At 47.6% G+C, this 20,072-nt stretch overlaps 1 protein-coding gene across 1 annotated transcript in view; it reads left to right on the top strand.

Moving 5' to 3' along the window:
• PKD1L1 (polycystin 1 like 1, transient receptor potential channel interacting) overlaps positions 1-20,072 on the top strand; it is a 116,145-nt gene that overhangs the window by 25,307 nt on the left and 70,766 nt on the right. The window contains exons 9-16 of the mRNA XM_070615563.1: positions 1,975-2,181; positions 6,247-6,428; positions 10,037-10,258; positions 11,772-11,932; positions 13,372-13,707; positions 14,645-14,710; positions 16,763-16,939; positions 18,043-18,120. Of these exons, the coding sequence (XP_070471664.1) occupies positions 1,975-2,181; positions 6,247-6,428; positions 10,037-10,258; positions 11,772-11,932; positions 13,372-13,707; positions 14,645-14,710; positions 16,763-16,939; positions 18,043-18,120 (1,429 nt within the window). The remainder of the gene's footprint in view (positions 1-1,974; positions 2,182-6,246; positions 6,429-10,036; positions 10,259-11,771; positions 11,933-13,371; positions 13,708-14,644; positions 14,711-16,762; positions 16,940-18,042; positions 18,121-20,072) is intronic.

Raw genomic sequence — 20,072 nt, 5'->3', positions numbered from 1 at the left:
ATTCTGAAATTCTTCTTAGATATGACATTTAACCCCTAAATGCTTCAATATATATCTCTAGAAACTTAAGGGCATTTTCTTACATAAACATAATGCTATCTCAACAATTAGCAATGATTTCTTAATATAATCTAAATCTAACTCATAATCAAATTTCTCTGTCTCCAAAATATTTTTATGCAGTTGTTTGACTTGGGATTCATAAACTACTTTTGTTTAAAAAAAGAGAGAGAAAGAAAAGAGAAAAAACTTAAAAAGCTTTTCCTCTTCAACTAGATCTGTAACGTTTTCTAAAATACGATTGTTCAGGACAGCAAGAATAAATGCTAGGTTTTTTCCCTTTATTCCCAGTGTTCATAGTACAACGTCGGGGCACCAGCTGCTTCCGATGCTGACTGATGAGTTGTGTGTGTTGTGTGGAGGGACAGGGGAAGCTTCTCTCTCTTCTAGCATTGTCGATATGTTGTTAATTTTAGTCAATCAATTATAGAGATGATCTTTAGATGCTCCAAGTGATCCGTTTGGGGCCTGGGTCTGGGGCCTTCTGCCACACCCCTCCGCTAGTCTTAGAAAGCTTCCTTCCCTTCTGGCTGACAACTGCTTCAGCTCTGGAAGCGGCCTCTCACCGTGCAGCCCTGGGCCTTCGGAGGGGTGATTAGACACAGAAATCTGGCACTGAGGGCACTCACTGCTCCTGGGCTGTCGTTGCATGGAAGCTACTGGTGGGACATGCAAATTAGAGTAAAATAATGATTTCACCTGATGTTTCACATTCAAAAACATTACTTATATACAATTTACAATAAGAAAGTTTTATACTTGAATTCTCTCATATTAAAATCTTAGTTTATATTGACATTAACATCATTATTTATTAGCATTTTTCCTAATAAATACATGAAATACTTTCAAAGTAAGTATTTTAGTATTACCACCAGAAATGAAATTTCTTAGTAAGTTTTCAGATTTATCTGTAGTTCTTTTTGCCCTTAGAATATATCCTCAAAATACTGTATATTAAAGTCATTTTAAATACATCTTTCTTCTATTAACTTGCTTGAAATATTGTTATATTCCTTTCTTTCAGTTTGTTTCCAGTTATCAGATTGGAGTTTTTTTGTTTTAATTTAATTTTCTGATATATGAAACATTTGCATGATTTCGTAGTCCAAATCCTATAGTAAAGTATTAATTTATATTTTATTTTCTAATTCATTTATTCATGTCTTTGTTCATTTTCCTGTTGGAGACTTTGAAAATTTCTTGTTGATTTTAAATGACATTAATTCTATTGTATATTTTGCAAATAATTCTCTTTTTTCTCTGATTTTTTAAAATTGCTTTTTAAAATTATTTATGTTGTTGACATTTAGAAGTTAAAAATTTTTATGTTATCAAATCTATTAATCTTTTCCTTTCATATTTCCCCATCAATTTTATGCTTAGAAGGGTTTCTTTTCTCATTATGAGTATATAAGTATAAATACTTGTTCTTTCTTCTCATTATTTTTATATTTTGACTTTTTATTTTTGTCTATAAAATAGATGTAGTATTTGTGTGTGTGTGTGTCTGTGTGAGGAAGATTGGCCCTGAGCTAACATCTGTGTCAGTCTTCCCCTTTTTGCTTGAGGAAGACTGTTGCTGAGCTAACATCTATGCCAGTCTTCCTCTATCTTGTATGTGGGATGCCGCCACAGCATGGCTTGACAAGCAGTATGTAGGTCCACACCCGGGATTCAAACCTGCAAACCCCAGGCTGCTGATGCGAAGCACGCAAACTTAACCACTATGTCACTAAGCTGGCCCCTGTACTATTTCTTATTGGTGCTTTAAATTCCAGCTCTGAGAATCCCATCCTGTGATTACACAGACAATCATTGGAGTTCTATGCCGAGAGTGAATTTTTCATGATTTCCTCTGGTATTAGGCGTAATGAGAGTGTTAATGAGGCATCTTTGCCCTTTCATATGCAGGTGTGGAGGTCTCAGCCTGTGAAACTGGGAGTGACCTTTGAAGCTGCCATTCTCTGTGACATCTCCCAAGGCCTTTCCTACACCTGGAGCTTCACAAACTCTGCAGGATCGCAGGTGCCCCTGCCCCCTGCTGTGAACACTCATGAACAGACCGTCACTGTCCCCAGCTACTTTCTGGAACCCGGGAACTACACTGCACTTGCCAAGGTGGGCTGGCCAGCTTACACTTCCACTTGCACAACGAAACTGTTCCTTTCCACCCGCCTTTGAGCAGGAGATGAACACCTATAGCTCCAAACCTGTTCTGTCTCAGAGAGGGGGGTTCTCGAAAAAACTGTGGCTAGGAATTCAAGAGAAATGTTTAATTTCTTTGAGAGAACAGATTTTATGTTCAAATGCTGGCAAAGTAATCAATTAAAAACTCCTTCTTATTTATTTAACAAAACTTTCCTGTGCACCTGCTTTGATATATCACTGCAATGGTCCCAGGATCTCAGAGGAATATTTGTGTCATCAAGGAGCTCATTGCCTGGAAAGGAAACGGGATGTTCGTCAGAGAGCGGGGCCAGGAGAGGGCATCCCTGGTGACCCTCTGCACGTGCTCAGTGCATTAGTGCTGGAAAAATAGTGAAAATATGTGGGTTAGACGATCAAGAAGTTCATTTTAGAAGCCGGCTTCCTGCAGGAGAGTCTGTTCATAGGCATATAAAGTGTGTGGAGGGGGCAGCAGCTTGGCCAAGGCCGGGAAGGAGACCACGACTCTGTGCAGGGGTGTGAGCTCAGCGGAGCAGGTAGGGAGTGGACCCTGAAGGGAGAATCTGAGATCAGATTGCCAGGTGGTAAAGGCCAGGCTGGGGAGGTGGACCTGAGACCAGACCAGTGCAGTGCCGCCCAAACGCTCCAGCGAGGGAGCTTTGTTCTTTAATCCATGGACACGTGGGCCTACAGTGTGCACCAGTGCCAGCTCCCAGTCACATGGCTCACACAGGAGTTCATCAACACCCAGGCTGGCCCAGACCTTGCTCCAGGAAGCACTGATGAGGTACTTGGATGTCGCAGCAGTGCTGAACTGTGGTAAGGGTTTCCAAATGCTTCCTCTCAATTTCTGTTCTTATCTCATTGTGCTCCAGGCCTGTAACAATGGGCCAGGTGACAGAGGGCTGCAGACCATGCTTTGAGTAGCACTGTTTCGGATGAAGGTAATAGAAAAATTCAGAGGCAACAGAGCATGATCCATACTCTCCTTTGGAAATAATAATTGGGAAAGAGTTGGAAACAGATTGAAGCATGGGACTTCACCATTAAAATGCTCTCTAGAGTACTTACTGTTAAAGTATGCGGTTACTAATACTCTAGAGTGTTCACTGTTACTCTAGAATCTGTTCATAGTGATACTCTAGAATAATCATGGTTACTCTAGAGTCTGCTAATACTAATGCACTAGAGTGCTCATGTTGCTCTGGAGTCTGCTAATGCTAATACTCTAGAGTGCTCTCTATTACTCTATAGAATCTGCTAATACTAAACTCCAGAGTACTCACTATTACTCTCGAACCTGCTAATACTAATACTCTAGAGTACTCACTTTTACTCTGTTAATGCTAAAACTCTAGAGTATTCTAATAGTGAAGTCAAGAGACAATTAGAGACTGAAACAGGATAGAGGCAGTGGGAATAAAGCACAGAGCAGGTAAATATAGGGTGGATTTCAGGATGGGTGGGAGCAATTGACCTGCCATGGTGACTAATTGTAAGGATGAAATGGGAAAATCAGAGAAAAGTCTGTAAGACTGCAGGAGTAGAGGAGAGTGAGGCCGCTCTTCATTTTCCTAATGAAAATAAGCATCTATCTGTGTCTGGTTCTGTGCCAGGGAGGGGTGCAAAGATAAATAAGACCTTTGCACAGGTGAGCCCATCATCCAGTGGGGGAGGTAGGTGGAACCCAACAAACTATAGACGATGTGAGACAGGCCACATGACAAGGGAGCTCCGAGGAAGGGTTAGCCATGCCTTTGGTAATTGGAGTGTTGAAGGTTGGGGGAAGTGTTCCATGATGGCGGGGGCAGTAGTCCCATCAGGCTGAAGCAGGTACCATTTGTGGGGGTGACTGGTGGGACATGAGGCTGACAACATGCTGGGGGTTTCTTCTGAAGACGATAGGAAGGCAGACTGTTGGGAGATAATGTACGGTCATGGCTTCAGTGTTCAGTGAGTCATGTTGGAGTTGTTAGGAGGATGTTCAGGTGGCGTGTCCAGCAAAGAGGTGGGGTCAAGGGCGGGAGCTGGGCGGAGCTGTTTGGAGCTGTCTGTGCAGAGTGGAGAAGCAAAGGAGGCGAAGCAAGGCAGGGAGCGCAGCCTCCTGCTGGGGCCTGGGGAGGGAACGTGAGGAGTGCCCGGCCAGCAGCCAGTGTCCTCAGGGGATGGGGAAAGAGCTTGAAAAGGAGGCAAGGTTTTGGCATCTCTGTAATAAGCATCATAAGGATCCCTTCTACCAGAGTTACTTAAGTTTAATTTTAAAATAGTAGAAATGTGTTATTAGTTATATTCTTTAAAAAAATCACTTGTTCCTGATTCAGTCTGTATTCTTTCTTGGTTCATCTCAATTTATAATTTTTACTGCCCACTATCACATTGATAAGGGCAAGTAGGTGTTCTGTTTCTATGATTAATCGTGGAGTCACTTTGGCACCGAGGTTCCTGGGAAGCAATTCCTATGACGGTAGATTTAAGCCACACTGAAGTGGTCCGGGAACAGACCCTGTGAGGTCATCGTATGGGGTGTATTCCACAGACCTTACCTTCTTGGTGTCCAGTTGAAGGTGAATGGGGTGGAGGATGGTCCCAAGACAGGCTGTCTGGCCAGCCTCCCAGGAGGCCTCACGCGGGCATCCAACCACCTGTGGTCTGGCCCTCAACTCTGAAGACCACAAATACTGCTTTCACGTTAGGAAAAAATGGTCATTCTTGCAGGGGCTGGTTTACACTGTATAAGGTCACAAGAGAGTGCTACATGACCTGGCAAGAAGAGAAAGGGACAGAACAGTGGAGCCAAGGGAGCTCCTCTCCAGCCACCAGCTCTGAGAGCATGTGTGCTGTTGGATAAGGTGCATAAGATGGGCATTGCAATGGTTGTAAGACCGAGCACTGGGAGCCTGGTGCGTCCAGCTGGTGATAGTTCATTTTCCCTAGACCGTAGATAGTAGGTTTGCAGGCACCCCTCCCCTGGCCATGTGAGAAAGGTTCAAGTTGAGATTGAAGCTTCTGTGCTCAATGGCTCTGTTGGTTGGCACACTTCCTCATTAGCCACATCACTGCCCTTGAGTGGGCCCAGGCTGTGTCTTTCTCCAGGTCTTGGAGATCAGATTTGGTAAGGCGCCTTTGCTGCTATCTGAGCTCGCCGCCACATATTGCATTCAGTGGTCACAGCTGCAGATGTCCAGAGCTCCCACCGTGCTGCCATCCTGACACGTAGCTCATGCCCTCACTTCCTCCGTCCTTCACAGACTTGGATGTTCTCAATGGTTCCTTGGGCTGGAGGAGCTGAGCAAGCAGAGGTTGGAGGCATATGGGAGTTTTATCACGCAGTCTTTAGACGGCCATGGCGCCCACGCAGGGGAACCACCAGCAGGGAACCATGAGGATCTTCATGAAGGAAATCACGAAGGAGCAAGGCCGAGACCAGTGAAAGATAGCATGTGCTAGACTGTAGTTTTTCAAATTGCATCAAACTTTTAAAAGAATACTTTTGAATGCAGTATTTATAAAAGGTTCCACTATTCCTGAGCTTAAACATATTTGTCTTAAATTTCATCTATATTTCTTTAAGTCCATAATATGTTTGGGGGTTGAAAAGGCAGCTTAAAGAAAGTAAATAAATGAAATCTGAGACCATGGGAAAATTTACCGCTGGCGGAGCAGGTTTGAAATCTGAAATATGTGCACACTTGGGGAGTTGTTATCTAAGGTGTTGTTACGGTCACAAACCTAGGGAAACCCCAGCTTTGTGTGTTGATACAGGCTTGGTTAGGAAAATGTTCCTACTCTCATTGGCTCCAGCCACTTTGTCTCCAATGGGCACACAGTGGGATGTTTAGTTTGATTGGGAGTTGAAAATAATTGTCTTTCTGTGCAGTGCTCGAAGCCTCTAGTTGGAGCTGATGCTGCATTTAGACTCACCAGTTTCCTTCTAATTTTAAGACAAGCATGTGCCTCCTGTGGGCATCCTGCCCGAGCCCGATCCCCTGAGTGACGTCCCTGTCATTGGTGTTCCAGGTTCAGGTGGAAGGCAGTGCCGTGCACAGTAACTACTGCGTGGGGGTGGAGGTGCGAGCCCGGGCCCCTGTCAGCGTGATCTCCGAGGGCACACACCTGTTTGTCTCGAGGACCCCCTCGACCACCATCATCCTCAGGGGATTCCTGTCCTACGACCCGGACAAGCCTGGGGCACCTCTCAGGTGAGCACTAAAGGACTGGGTGCAATTGCTCACTCTCCTCACGGCCTTTCTCTTCCTCCTCTGCCCTCTCCAAACTTGGGCACCAGAATGTTGGGAGAGCTGGGCTTAGAATTCTGCCATAATAATTAAAAATTTCAAGTACCTCAAATTTTATTAGCTGAACTGATGTTTCACGTACTGTCAAAATATCAGGGAATTTAGGAAAGGGGTGGAAATAAACAGGAGTAGCTTTGTAAGTTGGTATTTTGGGATGTGAGATTTAAATATTGTCTTAGTTCAGGCTGCTGTAACAAAATACCATAGACTGGGATGCTTATAAACAACAGATATTTATTTCTTACAATTCTGGAGGCTAAAAGTCTAAGATCAAGGTGCCGGAAGGTTCAGTATCTGATGAGACCTGCTTCCTGGTTCATAGATGACCATCCTCCCTCTGTGCAGGGGTGAGAGGGTCTCTGGTCTCTTTTGTAAAAGCACAAATCCCATTCATGGGGGCGCAACCCTCACAACCTAAGCACCGCCCAAAGGCCCACCTCGTAAGACCATCACCTTGGGAAGTAGGACTTCAGCAGATGAACTTTGAGCGAGTACAAACATTTAGTCCATAGCAAATAGGTTATTATTAAAAATTTTGGTTTGTAAGGTGCATTTGGTGCATAGGAAGCTTGATTTCTAAGTGTTGCACCTCTCTAAATGGGTGAGTCCCTTGATGTTAGAGGCCCATGGCTCAGGTGCTGGTCTTCTCCAGCCACACCCCTCCCCAGGTGGCCTCTTCCAGTGTCCTGCTGTAGCTATATCCACTCACCAGTAACCTCGAGCGCACATCCTCCATGGACACCATGCATGTGCAGATAACCTGGAACACACATCCGCCATGGACACCATCCATGCACCAATTACCTCGAGCACACTCCCTCCTTCCAGAGCACTCCCCACTCTCCAGGCTGGAGATCCCATCATCTCTTCGGCATCCTCTCCCGTGTGCCTAGAGAGAAATATCAGCCACAAGACCCGCTTTCTCCCCTGCAGCCTTCCTGTCTCTGCTGAGGGAAGGATCTTTCTAGTTGCTCAGGACAGAAACCTGAGCAGCATTGTTGGCTTCTCTTTTTCTCTCCTGTTTCGTCCAGTCTGTCAGGAAATCTTGTTGGTTCCTCCCTGGTCTGAGCCGTCACCACCTTGGGCTTATTTCCATAAGGTCTCCTCACCAGTCTCCATGCTTCCACCCACCCCTTTCAGTCCATTCTCCACAGAGCAGGTGGGCAGAGTCTTTTATGGGCCAGCCCAGTGGCCTAGTGGTTAAGTTTAACGTACTCCACTTTGGCAGCCCTGGTTCGGCTCCTGGGCATGGACCTATGCTGTTCCGTCAGCCATGCTGTGGTGGTGACACACATACAAAACAGAATAAGGTTGGCACAGATGTTAGCTCAGGGCCAATCTTCCTCAGCCAAAAAAAAAAAGTCAATAAATAAAAAATAAAACACATCAGAAAATGTCATTTCACTGCTCCAAACCCTCCAGTGCTGCCCTTTCACTCAGTGAAATCCAAGTCTTTGCGACGCCTGTGAAGCCCACGGTGATCTGCCCCCACCTCTTACCCTTGGACTTTCTCTCCTCCTGCTCCTGCTTTCTCTCTCTCTGAGACAGCTGGTGCCCCTGCCCACCTCTGACATCCGGGGGCCTGCTTCTCCCTCAGCACCTCTGCAGGGAGGTGCCTTCTGCATCTCCTCCTTCAGTGCACTGACATCTGTTACCACTTTGCTTCCTTGCATTTGAGCTCAGTCACCTTCCCAGTGAGCCCCACCATGACCCCATTTAAAGTGACAAGAGGAGGCTGGCCCCTTGGCCCAGTGGTTAAGTTTGCATGCCCTGCTATGGCAGCCTGGGGTTCACCAGTTCAGATCCTGGGCATGGACCTAGCATTGCTCATCAAACCATGCTGTGGCAGCATCCCACATAGAAGAACTACAAGAACCTACAACTAGGATATACAACTATGTACTAGGGGACTTTGGGGAGAAAAAAAAAGAGGAAGATTGGCAACAGATGTTAGTTCAGGGCCAATCTTCCTCACCAAAAAAAGTGATATATTTAAAAAAAAATTGACAAGAATCCTATCCTGATTCTGCTGTTTCTTTTTCCATAAGCAATCTTCTCCTCTAACATCTGATCATTTGCTCACTTTTTATGATCACTGTTAATTTTCTGTCCCCACTGGAATATTAGCTCCAGGAGGACAGGGCTCCGGTTTGCTATATCCCCTCTGCCTGGCACATGGCAGGTACTCAATGAACATTCATAAATAAATAGAGAAGCCTCTTTATTCCCTTAACTCCTATAACCACACACACATTTGCTACATTCCAACTGGGGGCTTTGGTGTGTTGTAAGCCTGGTGGAGGTGAGAGGCATCCTCTTGGACTGGCCAATTCCGTCCCCTAGCTGTTCTCAAGCACGTGTTTCGGACCAAGCACACAGCTGGCTGTGTACCTCCCCTCCCCCAGCCTCAGGAGACAGAGCTGGGTCTTGTTCATCTCTGCACCCCTCCCCCTAGAACCCAGTAGGGTGCCCGAAGACAAGAGCTCAGCGTGTGTCTACTGCAATGAGCTGAATCTGCTCCCTGGGAGTGAAGAATACTCCAGCTGAACCCTGGAGGACCATGCTCCGCAGTGCGTGTGAGCTGGACCCGCCAGCTGAGCGGGGCTGAGCTCCTGCCAGCTGAGGGATGAACGGAACTTTGCGATGCTGCCGCCTCGTGCAGGCGTTGGAAAGAGAGGTGTAGAACTAGTTCCAGGTTCAGATCACTTACAGTCCACATGAGGAAATGGCACTTTGACAGATGAACAGCACTTCAGAGACTCAGGGAGCACCTGTGCGGGGCTCACTGCTGTGGGGTCGTACAGACCTCCCCTCCGGGCACGCACGTCCATTCTTGCCTCTCTCCCTAGGTGGGGCTCTTTGTTTCAGTGTGTGTCCCCTGCTAGAGTAAGACCCGCTGAAGGGTGGGGATGATGCTGTCTTTCTGATTGTTGAACTCAGCAATGTCACATTGCAGAGGATGGTGAGATTGGGAGGTGAGGCGTCTGCAGTCTCCTGGCCCGCCCACTAGTACTTCTGGGACTGGGCTATTCCCCTGAGGCCCTCGGAACGCATTTTCTCCCAAAAGCTGGGAGGATGTGGCCTGCCTGTCTGCCCTGTGGAGCTGTGGGCTCAGAGGCAGTTTGTGAAGCGCGGCTTGGTGGGGTGCAGAGATGTGATGGAGGTGGGAGGCAGCCTCTGTGCAGGGCAGGGTGGAAGGAGGGGATGACCAGGGCACATGGCTGCCCAGGGGATGGGAAGCACTCAGGGACTGGGGAGCAGGGCCACATGCGAGGTCTCCAGGGCCCTGAGCAAGTGAGCTGGGTGAGGCTGGGCCGGGACCCCTGACTTGGTGGTTCTGCTCCCACTTTTGGAACCTCCCACCCCGCTTACACCAGACAGTAAGGGAAACATCCTATCTCCCCAGCCCACATGCTCCCTTTTGCAGCCCCAGGGAAAGCCCACTTGGCAACAACATTGTCCTCTGACTGGCCAGAGCAGTCGCCTTCAGCCCATCAATGCCTCTCCCACAGGTATCACTGGAAATGCACCGCAGCCAGCGCCCCTGGGCGCCTCTGCTTCCCGTCCTCCTCTCCACATGGCCTGCACGCCTCGGCTCCCACGCTTTCCTTTGCAGCCAACTCTCTCAGCGACACCTATGACCAGTTTCTAGTGACGCTGACAGTGTCCAGCCACGGCCGGAACTCTTCAGAGGCACAGGTGTTCCTGTCCACACGCCCCGACTCAGCACTCAGGTACCACCTGCACTGCAACCCCCACAGTGCGTCTCCGCGGAGTTTGCCCTCCTGTGCCCTGCACCCGGCTGGTGTTGAGAGTGACCACAGAAACCTGCTGTGCATACAGGGGTTGCGCTTGGAGCCACGCAGCATCCCTGCTGCTCAGGAGGGAGGAGACTGGTCAGAAGGGGCAAGGAGTGACCCTGCTCTCGGGCTGGCCTCTGGGTGGAGCTCGCTAGGCTAACGCTGACATTAGGGGCTCCGAGTAGGAGGTGCCCCTCCCATCGTAGCAGCTCACAAAATAATTACGGAATTTATTTTAAAATGTTCATTTACCATGTATAAAGTTGTTGGGTGAACATCTGTCAGTCCCATCAGAAATTATCTGGCCCCTGTTGACAATGTCCCTGGGGGGATCTCAGGCCAGCTGGGCCTCTCCTTGGCCGTGTCCACCTCATCCCCTCCCTACCCTACCCCACCACACCCGCACACACCATGCATGAAGAGAGACATGCACACGCACACACAGAGACACACACACATACATGCACACACACGGACTCACACAGAGAAACACACACCTGCACAGAGACACATACACGGACAGGCTGGCCCAGGGCCAGGCGATGACATGTGTGCCCTCCCTGGTCTTCTGGCTGGGAGCTACATGTGCAGGCAGCAGTCTGAGACGCGTCCAGGGCCTGGTACCTTCACTTGGGAGATGCCTGCACCACACACCCTCTCAGAGGGTCCCTCCCTGCCTTGGCCTTCTAAAGGCTCCCCACATTCCGCAGGAAAGAAGTCCCTTGAATCAACCCAACACAACAATCCCAGACCCCATGTGATGTCCTAAAGAGCCATATTCCTCACAGTGCACTTTGGAGAGGGCTGGGTCAGCCAAAGAGACTAGAGGAGGAGTTAGGAGGAGCCGCAGGGATGCAGGCCCGAGGGAAGTGGACGTGGGGCTTTGTGTGTGGGGTGTGGGGCACCGCATGACCAAGGGCCCGTGAAGGGAGGAGGCAGGGCCTTGTGGCAAGATGGTATCTTTCCCTCTGAGCTCCCAAGGCCCAGTGGGAATGACAAATGTGCACAGCCGTGGGGGTGTCCAGGTGAGGCTGGGTTTGTGGCCGAGTCCCGCCTCACTCGGAGTGGTAGAAGCAAGCCCGAGGTGAGGTGAGGAGACAACGCAGGCTGCCTTGTGTGGAGAGCTTGGCCAGAGCCAGGCCTGGAGCTACTTGGTACTGGCTCTCCCCTGAGCTCTGTGTGACCTGGAGGAAGTGGCAAAGCCTCTCTGAGCTCAGTGCATAGCCTCCTAGGACCTGGCCAGTGTCGCGTGAGGTATGGCTGGGTCAAGTTTGGCGCAGGCGTGGCTACATGTGGATGCTCGGTCGTGTTGGCTGTGATACTGCTATTGCATTCATGAAATACAGGCTCAATGGGTAGCGATTTGAACATGCCAGACATGAATGAACGCGGCCAAAGAAACTTCAGTTAATTTCCTAAAATCTCAAACCCGATTTGCATGTTCCAGATTTGTCCACATTTCCTGGGTCAACTTTAGAGACATCTTTGTTAATTGGAATGAAGAACTTTCTCTTCAAGCTGAGTGTGAAGGGTGTGGTGCGATATCCACTCTCTCTTACTCCTGGGAGCTCTTTTTAGTCAACGCAACAGAAAAGCACAGTGTAGAAGGTAAAGATGATTGTTGGCTTTATTTTGCTATCTGAGGAAAAAACTCAGAGTTACTTTGAGATTGCTAAAACTTTGCAAAATCTGATTCATTTGAAGCAGTGTTGTGGTCTTGCTCACCCTTCATTGCGTCCGTGTTTCCTCTTCTTTTACACTCGTGTGGATGCTGTGACAGCACAGAAGAGAAGCGTTCAAATGCTGCTTCTCAGCCTTGTGGCCGGAAGGAGACTGGACTCCATACTCATGGAGGCAGTCGTGGCTATTTGAAATGACTCATGACATGCTCACCCCTCCAGGGCCTCTGTCCTTCCAGCCCTCACTTGTCCCCTGGGGCGGCCACACTGGGATTGAGCAGAGGAGTGGCAGGAAAGCCTGGGGCCGCTCCTCGCTCCAGCACCGCTAGCTGAGACTTCAAGCACTTCTCCAAGACCCGATTTTCTTGGGTGAAAAATGTGGATCATAACTCTAAACAGGGCGGGGGCAAGGTTGAATAAAATCGTGTGTGAAGACACCCGGGCCCTGGTGCCGGATGTGGACCTCTAGGTGTGTCAGCTCCTGGGTTAGAACCAGGAGTGAAGTGAGTTCTCACTGGTGGTATTTGTGAACGGCAAACAGAGGAGCTTTTATTTCTGAGCTGGACACGGCTGGCTCCTACAACCGAAGCTTGTGCCAAGCCCTCAGAGACCCACATTTATTTATTTTTTATCCGTTCAATGGGGCCGTACAAAGCGCCCGTATGTAGAGCTCTGAGCAGAGCTGACCTCAGCGGCTGAAGGGACCTGAAGACATAGAGGCGATTGTGCCCTTCTTTGCAGGGGGGCCTTCCCACATTCTTTAGGTAAATTGAATTTCTGAATCAGAGCCTGTGCTGAATGTGCTAGAAGAGCTTGCAGTGGAAATGCAGCCAGTGGTTAAACTTTGCAGCAAAGCAAAGGATTGTCCCTAGACTGGCGTATCTCAACCTTTATTGCCAAAGAATCTTGCTTTCTCATGGGAAAGTGAATGCTTACTTTATTGAGACATTGTTTTTTACATCCTTGGAAATTTTTTCTTTATTATTGATCCTTTACAGATAACTTTTAGAATTGTTATACTAGACACTGACAGGTGATAAAGGATTAGGAGAGACTCCATGTGCCCAGAGTGCTTCTAGAACATGCACGAATAACCCATGCTGGAGCACACGGATGGGGCAGGCCCCTCTCAGTTCACATAGGGACTGAGGGAGAGCAGGTCCCAGGCGCAATGGTCGTGCGAGCCAGTGTCCTGCTCTGTATGTCTGCTTCCTACTGTTGTTCTGCACGCCACCAGGTGAAAACAGCTGTTCCATGGCGTTTGTGTCAGATTTGTTTAAAACAAGCCTTCTGATATAATCTGCAGACCTTTTTAAGCCAAGTGGGTTTTTTGTCTCCATTTTTAACACTGTTAAATGTTTTTTTAAGTTCCCTTTTGTCGAACAGTGGGGCTCCTTGGATCCTCAAGATTTGGAGACATTTCGAAGTTGTCAGGGTCTGATCTGCTGTCCCCGGAGCCACGCAGGGCAGCTCCCTATGTAACAACCACCCCATCCTCATGGAAGCCATGGCCCAAGACCCCGAGCCGGCCTGCCCTTTCAGCCTTGAGGAGAACTTCCACGGAGTCCCTGGTCAGCGTGTATCGGGGCTCCACTGCTGGTGGCCCTGCAGCCCCACGGGGGACTCCTCAGCATGAGGGGTCCCCGAGGCCCAGCCCCTCTGGGAGAAGTTCGCCCCCACAGAGCCCAGCCCCTCACCTCCCTGGTAAGTGCCTGTGCCTGGTGGTCTAGGTGTGAAATCACACCCACATGGGCCTTGACCTCACACGCACAACTTGTGTGTAATGCTCGTGGAGTCTGTTTCCTCCTCTCCAACCTGGAAAACACGTAGAGTCTGGGCTGCAGTAGGTGATCCATCCACGTCAGCTTGCTCACCTTTCACTTCTCCCCTAGTGATCGACTGGTTCACTTTACCATTGGTTTTCAGGTTGGAAAGAAACTATCTTTGTGCCTAAAAAATTAAGAGAAAAGTTCACTGTCAGTGAGAAAGGTTCTGGCCCAGCATCTACCATCCCCCTTATTGTCCCTCCCCAGTGACGCCATTTGATTTGGCTACTCACAGTCAGGGGATGGTGCTTTCTTTGCCCTGTGCACTTGGCCGCCACACCCCAGGGCTCCCAGCCTCAGGTTAGCTAGTGGGGGACCTCTGTGAAATCCTCAGACTTCGGAAGAGAAGAATTAGCTGGTGGGGTGACCTCTGTGAAATCTTCAGACCTCGAGAGAGTAGGGCTGAGGGGACAGAAAATTGACATTTGCAGCAGGATGCTCTTATGTCTATTTCTCTCCCTCTGAGAGAAAAGAGTACCAAGCGTTCTCTGAAAGAACAGCGGAAGCACGCTTGAAGAGAGCATCTGGGCCTTCTTCCCTACACCTACTAGCCAGGTTATCTTTGGGAAGCCACACACCTACTGGGAATGCCAGCTCCTCTTGGGGACCCTGGGGACAATGACACCTGTCTCCCCCAGCTGTCATGATGATGTGGTGAAATACTACCTTTTAGGGACTTTGTAATTCACAAAACAGTATGCAGATTCCAGAAACAGACGGGGGGCAATGTTAGTGATCCATCAGGAGAGTCAGTATTAATTTCAGGGGAGTGTGTGGTTTTAAATGAAACGTTATGATTTTGTCCTTTCATGTAGATTTTGAAGCCTATTACAGTGATATCCAAGAAGCAATGCCATCCAAAGGGAGACAGCCGGGTGACTGTAAGTCTATGACTGGTGCCTCTTTCTGGAGCCCCCTGTGTCCATGTCCCTTCACTCTAGTCCCTCCACGCCCTCTTTTGAAATCTAGGTTTACCACACCACTCCCTTACCAAGACCACAGAGAGCCCCAGAGTCAAAGGGAAAAGTTCAAGCTCCTCTGCACAGCACGATCTGACCCAAACCTTTATTTCTAACTCACATACTTCTGTACTTCGGGTCCCCTGTGCTTCTGGTACCCTACCCAAGACTAGCCCCAGGCCCAGGTAGACACTGTCTCTCTCCCATCCCTTGGTCCATGGTGGGTCATCTACCAGAAACGCCTCCCTCAGTGTCCTTCCCAGGTAGTCATCTTGAAGAGCTTCCTCCTTTCTGCTAGGCTTCCATTTCCCTCTTTCTGGGAAGTCCCCCTCCTTCTTGTCTTGTGACACTCCCCGCCAGCAGTGCAGTGTATTATTCCCACCTGTTTAAAGCAGGTGGCATGTTGTACTCATTGACTTTCTATGTCTGTCTCTCCCACTCTGAGATCGCCAAGGAAAGCTTCCATGGCAAGTTTATACTTGCGTCCCCAGACCTGTCACAGAGCCTGGCATATTAGCATGCAATGAGCGTGTTATCGAGTGAATAGACGGATGGTCAGTGAATGATTTATTATCAAATGAATAGATGGACGATCAGTGAACAATTTGTTTATCTGATGAATAATGAATGGTCAGTGAATGATTTATTTGTATCTGGAATGAATAGATGGATGATCTATGAACAGTTTATCTATTGAATGAGTAGATGGATAAGCAGTGAATAATTTGTTTATCTAATGAATAGATGATCAATGAATGATTTATTTATCTAATGAATAATGAATGATCAGTGAATGACTGATTTATCTATGGAAGGAATACATGGATGATCAGTGAATGATTGTTTGTGAAATGAACAGATGATTGAGCAGTGAGCAATTTCTTTACCTAATTTACTCAGTGTGTTCTTAGACAGTCCTCAACTGCCTCCAGAGCCATGGTCTCTGCAGCCTCTGTGCCCCTTCCTGTTTGCCATACACATCTGTTCTGGGGGCTCGCTTTTACATTCCCAGCAGGTGCTTAGTAAATAATACTAAATGAAGAAAAAACATTGCATTCATAAAATTACTCCTCCTGACAGTTGAGCGTCCATTCTAATCCCCCAACATTGATGCCCTTTGTCATTATATCTCGTTTCAATGACCTTTACTTGAAGTCTCAAATCAGCCTTCCCTAAGCAAAGTCCAGCCTCATCTCTTGCCTCGCCCGTGCAGGAATCTTTCATTGTCTCTGCTTCTATCTTGCTGCCTGTAGTCATCTGCCTGCACAGCCAGAGCACTTTTAGGACCACAAACCAGAACGTGCCTCCTGGCCAATCCCTCCTGTGGCCTTCTGCCACACTCGGGGCGGCAGCCAGGGCCTTGGCAATTTCTTCTGTCTCATTTCTGCCCTCTGCCCCTTACTCACTCCCTCCACCCATATTGCAGATCATTCCCACCGTAGTTCCTTCAAAGAGCTTATTCAAGTCTGTGTTCTGAGCCCCTCCCAGAGGGGGTTCCTCCTTGACCACCATCTCTAAAACAGCCCCTTCCCGATCCTTTCTCTCTCTCTCATCCCACATGCCCTGCTTTATCCTCACGGCGCTATCATTACCTGGCTTTGTAGTATTTTTGTGAGTATTTTCTTGGTTCTTTTTCTGACTTGCTCACCATAGAATTCCAGGGACTCTGTTCCTCTGGCTTACTGCAGCATCTCCAGTCCCTAGACTGGTACCTGGGCTTAGTAGACCAGAATAAATATTTGTTGAATAAATGAAGGGAGGAAGGAAGGAATATGTAGTTATACCACTAATCATATGATGAGGAAGTTCTTCTCTTGAATATGTTCAGTTGCTAAAGACGATTTTAGATATGCAGTATCCAGCAATAATGGAAATTGTTCTTGATACCGACTTTGAACATGAAGAGAATGAAATGAAAAGAGGATCATTACAACTTTTTTCTTCACCATCCGTTGGTTTGGTTTATCTTCTTAGGGACCAACATCAACCTCCCAGGATCAGGACCAAATGTGAATGCTGATGAGAGCCACGGTGATGGGGACAACCTGTTGGGCCCGTTCCTCCCCACTGTTAGTGCCAGGCCTGTGCTCATGGTGGACTGGCCCAAGTCCCTGGTTCGCCGAGCTGTTTTCCACGGCTACACCTCATCCGGTATGAAGACCCTCTTTGTGTCTTAGAATTTACAGCTGTTTCATAAAAGCTTGGATTCCAGCCTCTCAATTTCTTCTGCAACTTTTCCTTTTACTAGAGAAGTGTTTGGGGTCATGGTACCTTCTCAACTTGTGTTTGTACCTCTCTGGACCACAGAGCTCTTTTATCAAAGGTAGAATTGGTGCCTGCCAGGAGCCTCCTGTTTGCAGACTGAGAGGAAGAGCCTGCTAAACTGACATGAGTGGTGGGCCCAGAGAACTGGTGCCCAGACACCTTTGTGCACATATTCTGTTAGGGCATTTCATGATGGGGACGAGTGCTCCCACAGTTGAGCACAATGACGCTGTTCCTGCAGAGCAGTTGAATTTTAACCATTTGCCAGTGCAGACTTCTGGTTCTGCTCAATTTATTGCATGGATGCCTTTCATGGTAACACGTACAATGATGTCATCCCTCAGCTGAGGCTCTAGGTATCACACTATTGTGAAATGATTGCCTCCTCACCCTCCCCCTGAAGAATTTCAGGAAATGCGGATTTAAATTGTGATGTTTAAACTGTCCTTGTTCAGCTCATCAGTGTTGCATTGTGGATCTCCTGTTTTCAGGGTAGGCAGTTCAGAGTCAGCCTCTCCCTGCTAAGGAAGTCATGCAGTCACCACTGGTCCACTGTCACACCCAGATTTTCACAACCAATATCCTGCAAAGATTTAGAAATTCCTTTGAAATAACTTAATCATACTGTATGGATAAACTACATTTATAGAATAGTCAAATTAAACACAGAACCTAGTTATAAATATATAAAATAAGCTCTTACCAGCGTTCTCTTTTGCCAGGGAGGTGAGTGTCTTTCCTGAGCCAGGGCACACTGGTCCCTGCTCAGTGTTGCTTCTGTTGGGCAGGGGATGAGCTCTTCCCTCTGTAAAGAGGGCAGATGGTGAACAAACCACCGGCATGTCCAGGTAGCAAGAAGCATGTTTAACTGGTACTATTTCCCCTTCACCTCTGGAGTGAGGGTGAAACCTGTGCCAAGGGTTTTGTCTGACCTCCTGTCCTTCTGAGTCACTGATGGTTGTTTCCATGTGGCCCTTCCTTTCCCATAGGTATCACGGAGCAAACTGTGACCATAAAGCCGTACTCACTGAGCCCTGGGGAGACGTATGTCCTACAAGCCTCTGTGGGTATGTTAAGTTGTCAGCCAGATCTGGTGTGGGGGATGATAAGGCTGTGCTATATTCATATGTTTCTCCTGGGAATTGCAGTCACATCTGACAGGCCTGGGCTCTTGTTCCAGAGTGTCCTGACGCTCCCCTCCTTCCTCACTGTCACTTCACTGCTCATTGTTACTTCCTGATGTTAGAGGATGGGGGAAGGAGATCCGGGTGTGCCCCTGTAAGTTTACTCTTCCTTAAGGGATCACGTGGATGTTCAGATCACAGTAAAGGTTGAGAGGGCTGTCTTTTTTTTTATTACACATGTGTTTTATTTGTCCTAGACAGTTGCGTGAGTTCACTCCTTCCCTGCAAACTGGTTGATAACTTCTACATATATTTCAAACCCAGCCAGGTGTTGTTCCTGTCATTCTGCAGAGTCAGTGTTGATGAAATTCACCACTGCTCTATGTTCTTTCTGGCGTTTCCATGACTCAATCTGACATCTTCTTTTTGGGTAGTTTCTAGACATCTTGCCCCATTTCTAGAGGCTTCCAATTCCATATGACAAGCACAAAGCATTCAACAGATTTCATCTACAGATGAGTTTGGTTCAGTGTCCACGTTTTTGCACTAATTGAAACCCTTCATGCATTTCCAGTTTTGCATTCCACGCTGACTCTGGTTTCTCTCAAGGAAGAAACCCAAGGTTAACTTTTGATTGAAAGCATGGCAGTGGAGCTCAATAAGGCCCCCGAGGTTTGATCCTCACTGTTTTTGTTGACATCTTTATGAACATCCTCCTGCCTCCCATGGTGCATTTAGAAACTAAACCCTAGGTCCTATGTTTGCCACAAGAGGGACCACATTTCCTTTTGTTTCCACAAATGCCTTTTGCCAAAGCAAGACCTCACTCTCTTTTGCCTCTGAACTTTGTCCAAGTAACATGTGTAAACGCCTTTCTCTCGGATCCGTCATATTTGACGCTGGGGGAGGAGACTGAGAGCCCCTCTGCTGCCACCAGACCATCCCAGTGCAGCCCTGGCGCCAGCCCTTGTCTCCTTGTGCCCACCCTCACTGGCAGCGCTGTCCTCCTGTCACCCTCCTGCTCACCCCAGGCCCTCCATGGCTCCAGGTCTTCCCCGTGGTTGTTTCAATGGGAATGTCCATTCTTTCCCCACATCCCTGTCCTAATCCAGTACGACTCACATGCTAAGACTGCTCAGTGGGTCTCCTGCTGTGAGGATGTCTCTGGTCAGCTCAGAAGTAGTCACTCCTTCCTTTTTGAGCTTACACTCTTACAGGATCTGTCTTCCATGATTGAGGTGCCTATTGAATAAGATAATATATGAACAGTATCTAGCCCAGTGCCTGGTGTGGAGCAGAGGCTCAGCAAATGATTCCTCCTCCTCCTCATCATAACATCATCAGAATTTTAAACAATTTCAACATATAAATCTTACTCCTATAATTTATCTCAAGAAAAAGACATCAAAAGTAAAAACCAAAAACTTTACATATGAGAATAGTTATTATAAAGTAATTAATAATAGCAGAAATTAGAAAATAAAATGTTTAATTGTTGGGGAATGAGGGTTATGTATACTAAAGTATATCTATTTATAATAGCTATTTACGACAGTGATTTTGAACACTACTTGACAACATGGAAAATATTTACAATATTAAGGCAGTTAATAAAAACAAAATATTAAATTGTATCAGTACTATAAATTCAACTAAGCTATACTTACATGTGTTTATGGAAGAAGCTTTAGGAGAACGCAGGGAGTGGAGAGGGTTTGATTTGCTGGAGTGCTGTGTTCTTTAGTGTCTTCTGCTCTAGACTGATTTCTGTCGGTTTGGCTGGTGTCTCGCTCCCAGGTGGGAAATTGGTCTGTCTCATCCACTCCATCTCCCCCTACCTGGGCTTGTGGCTGCCCTGTGTAGTGAGCGCCCAGTGAATATGTGTATATTAGCGG

Source organism: Equus przewalskii, chromosome 4 (assembly GCF_037783145.1).
Source record: "Equus przewalskii isolate Varuska chromosome 4, EquPr2, whole genome shotgun sequence".
Lineage (NCBI taxonomy): Eukaryota > Metazoa > Chordata > Mammalia > Perissodactyla > Equidae > Equus > Equus przewalskii.
This window is presented reverse-complemented; position numbering and strand designations above follow the sequence as displayed.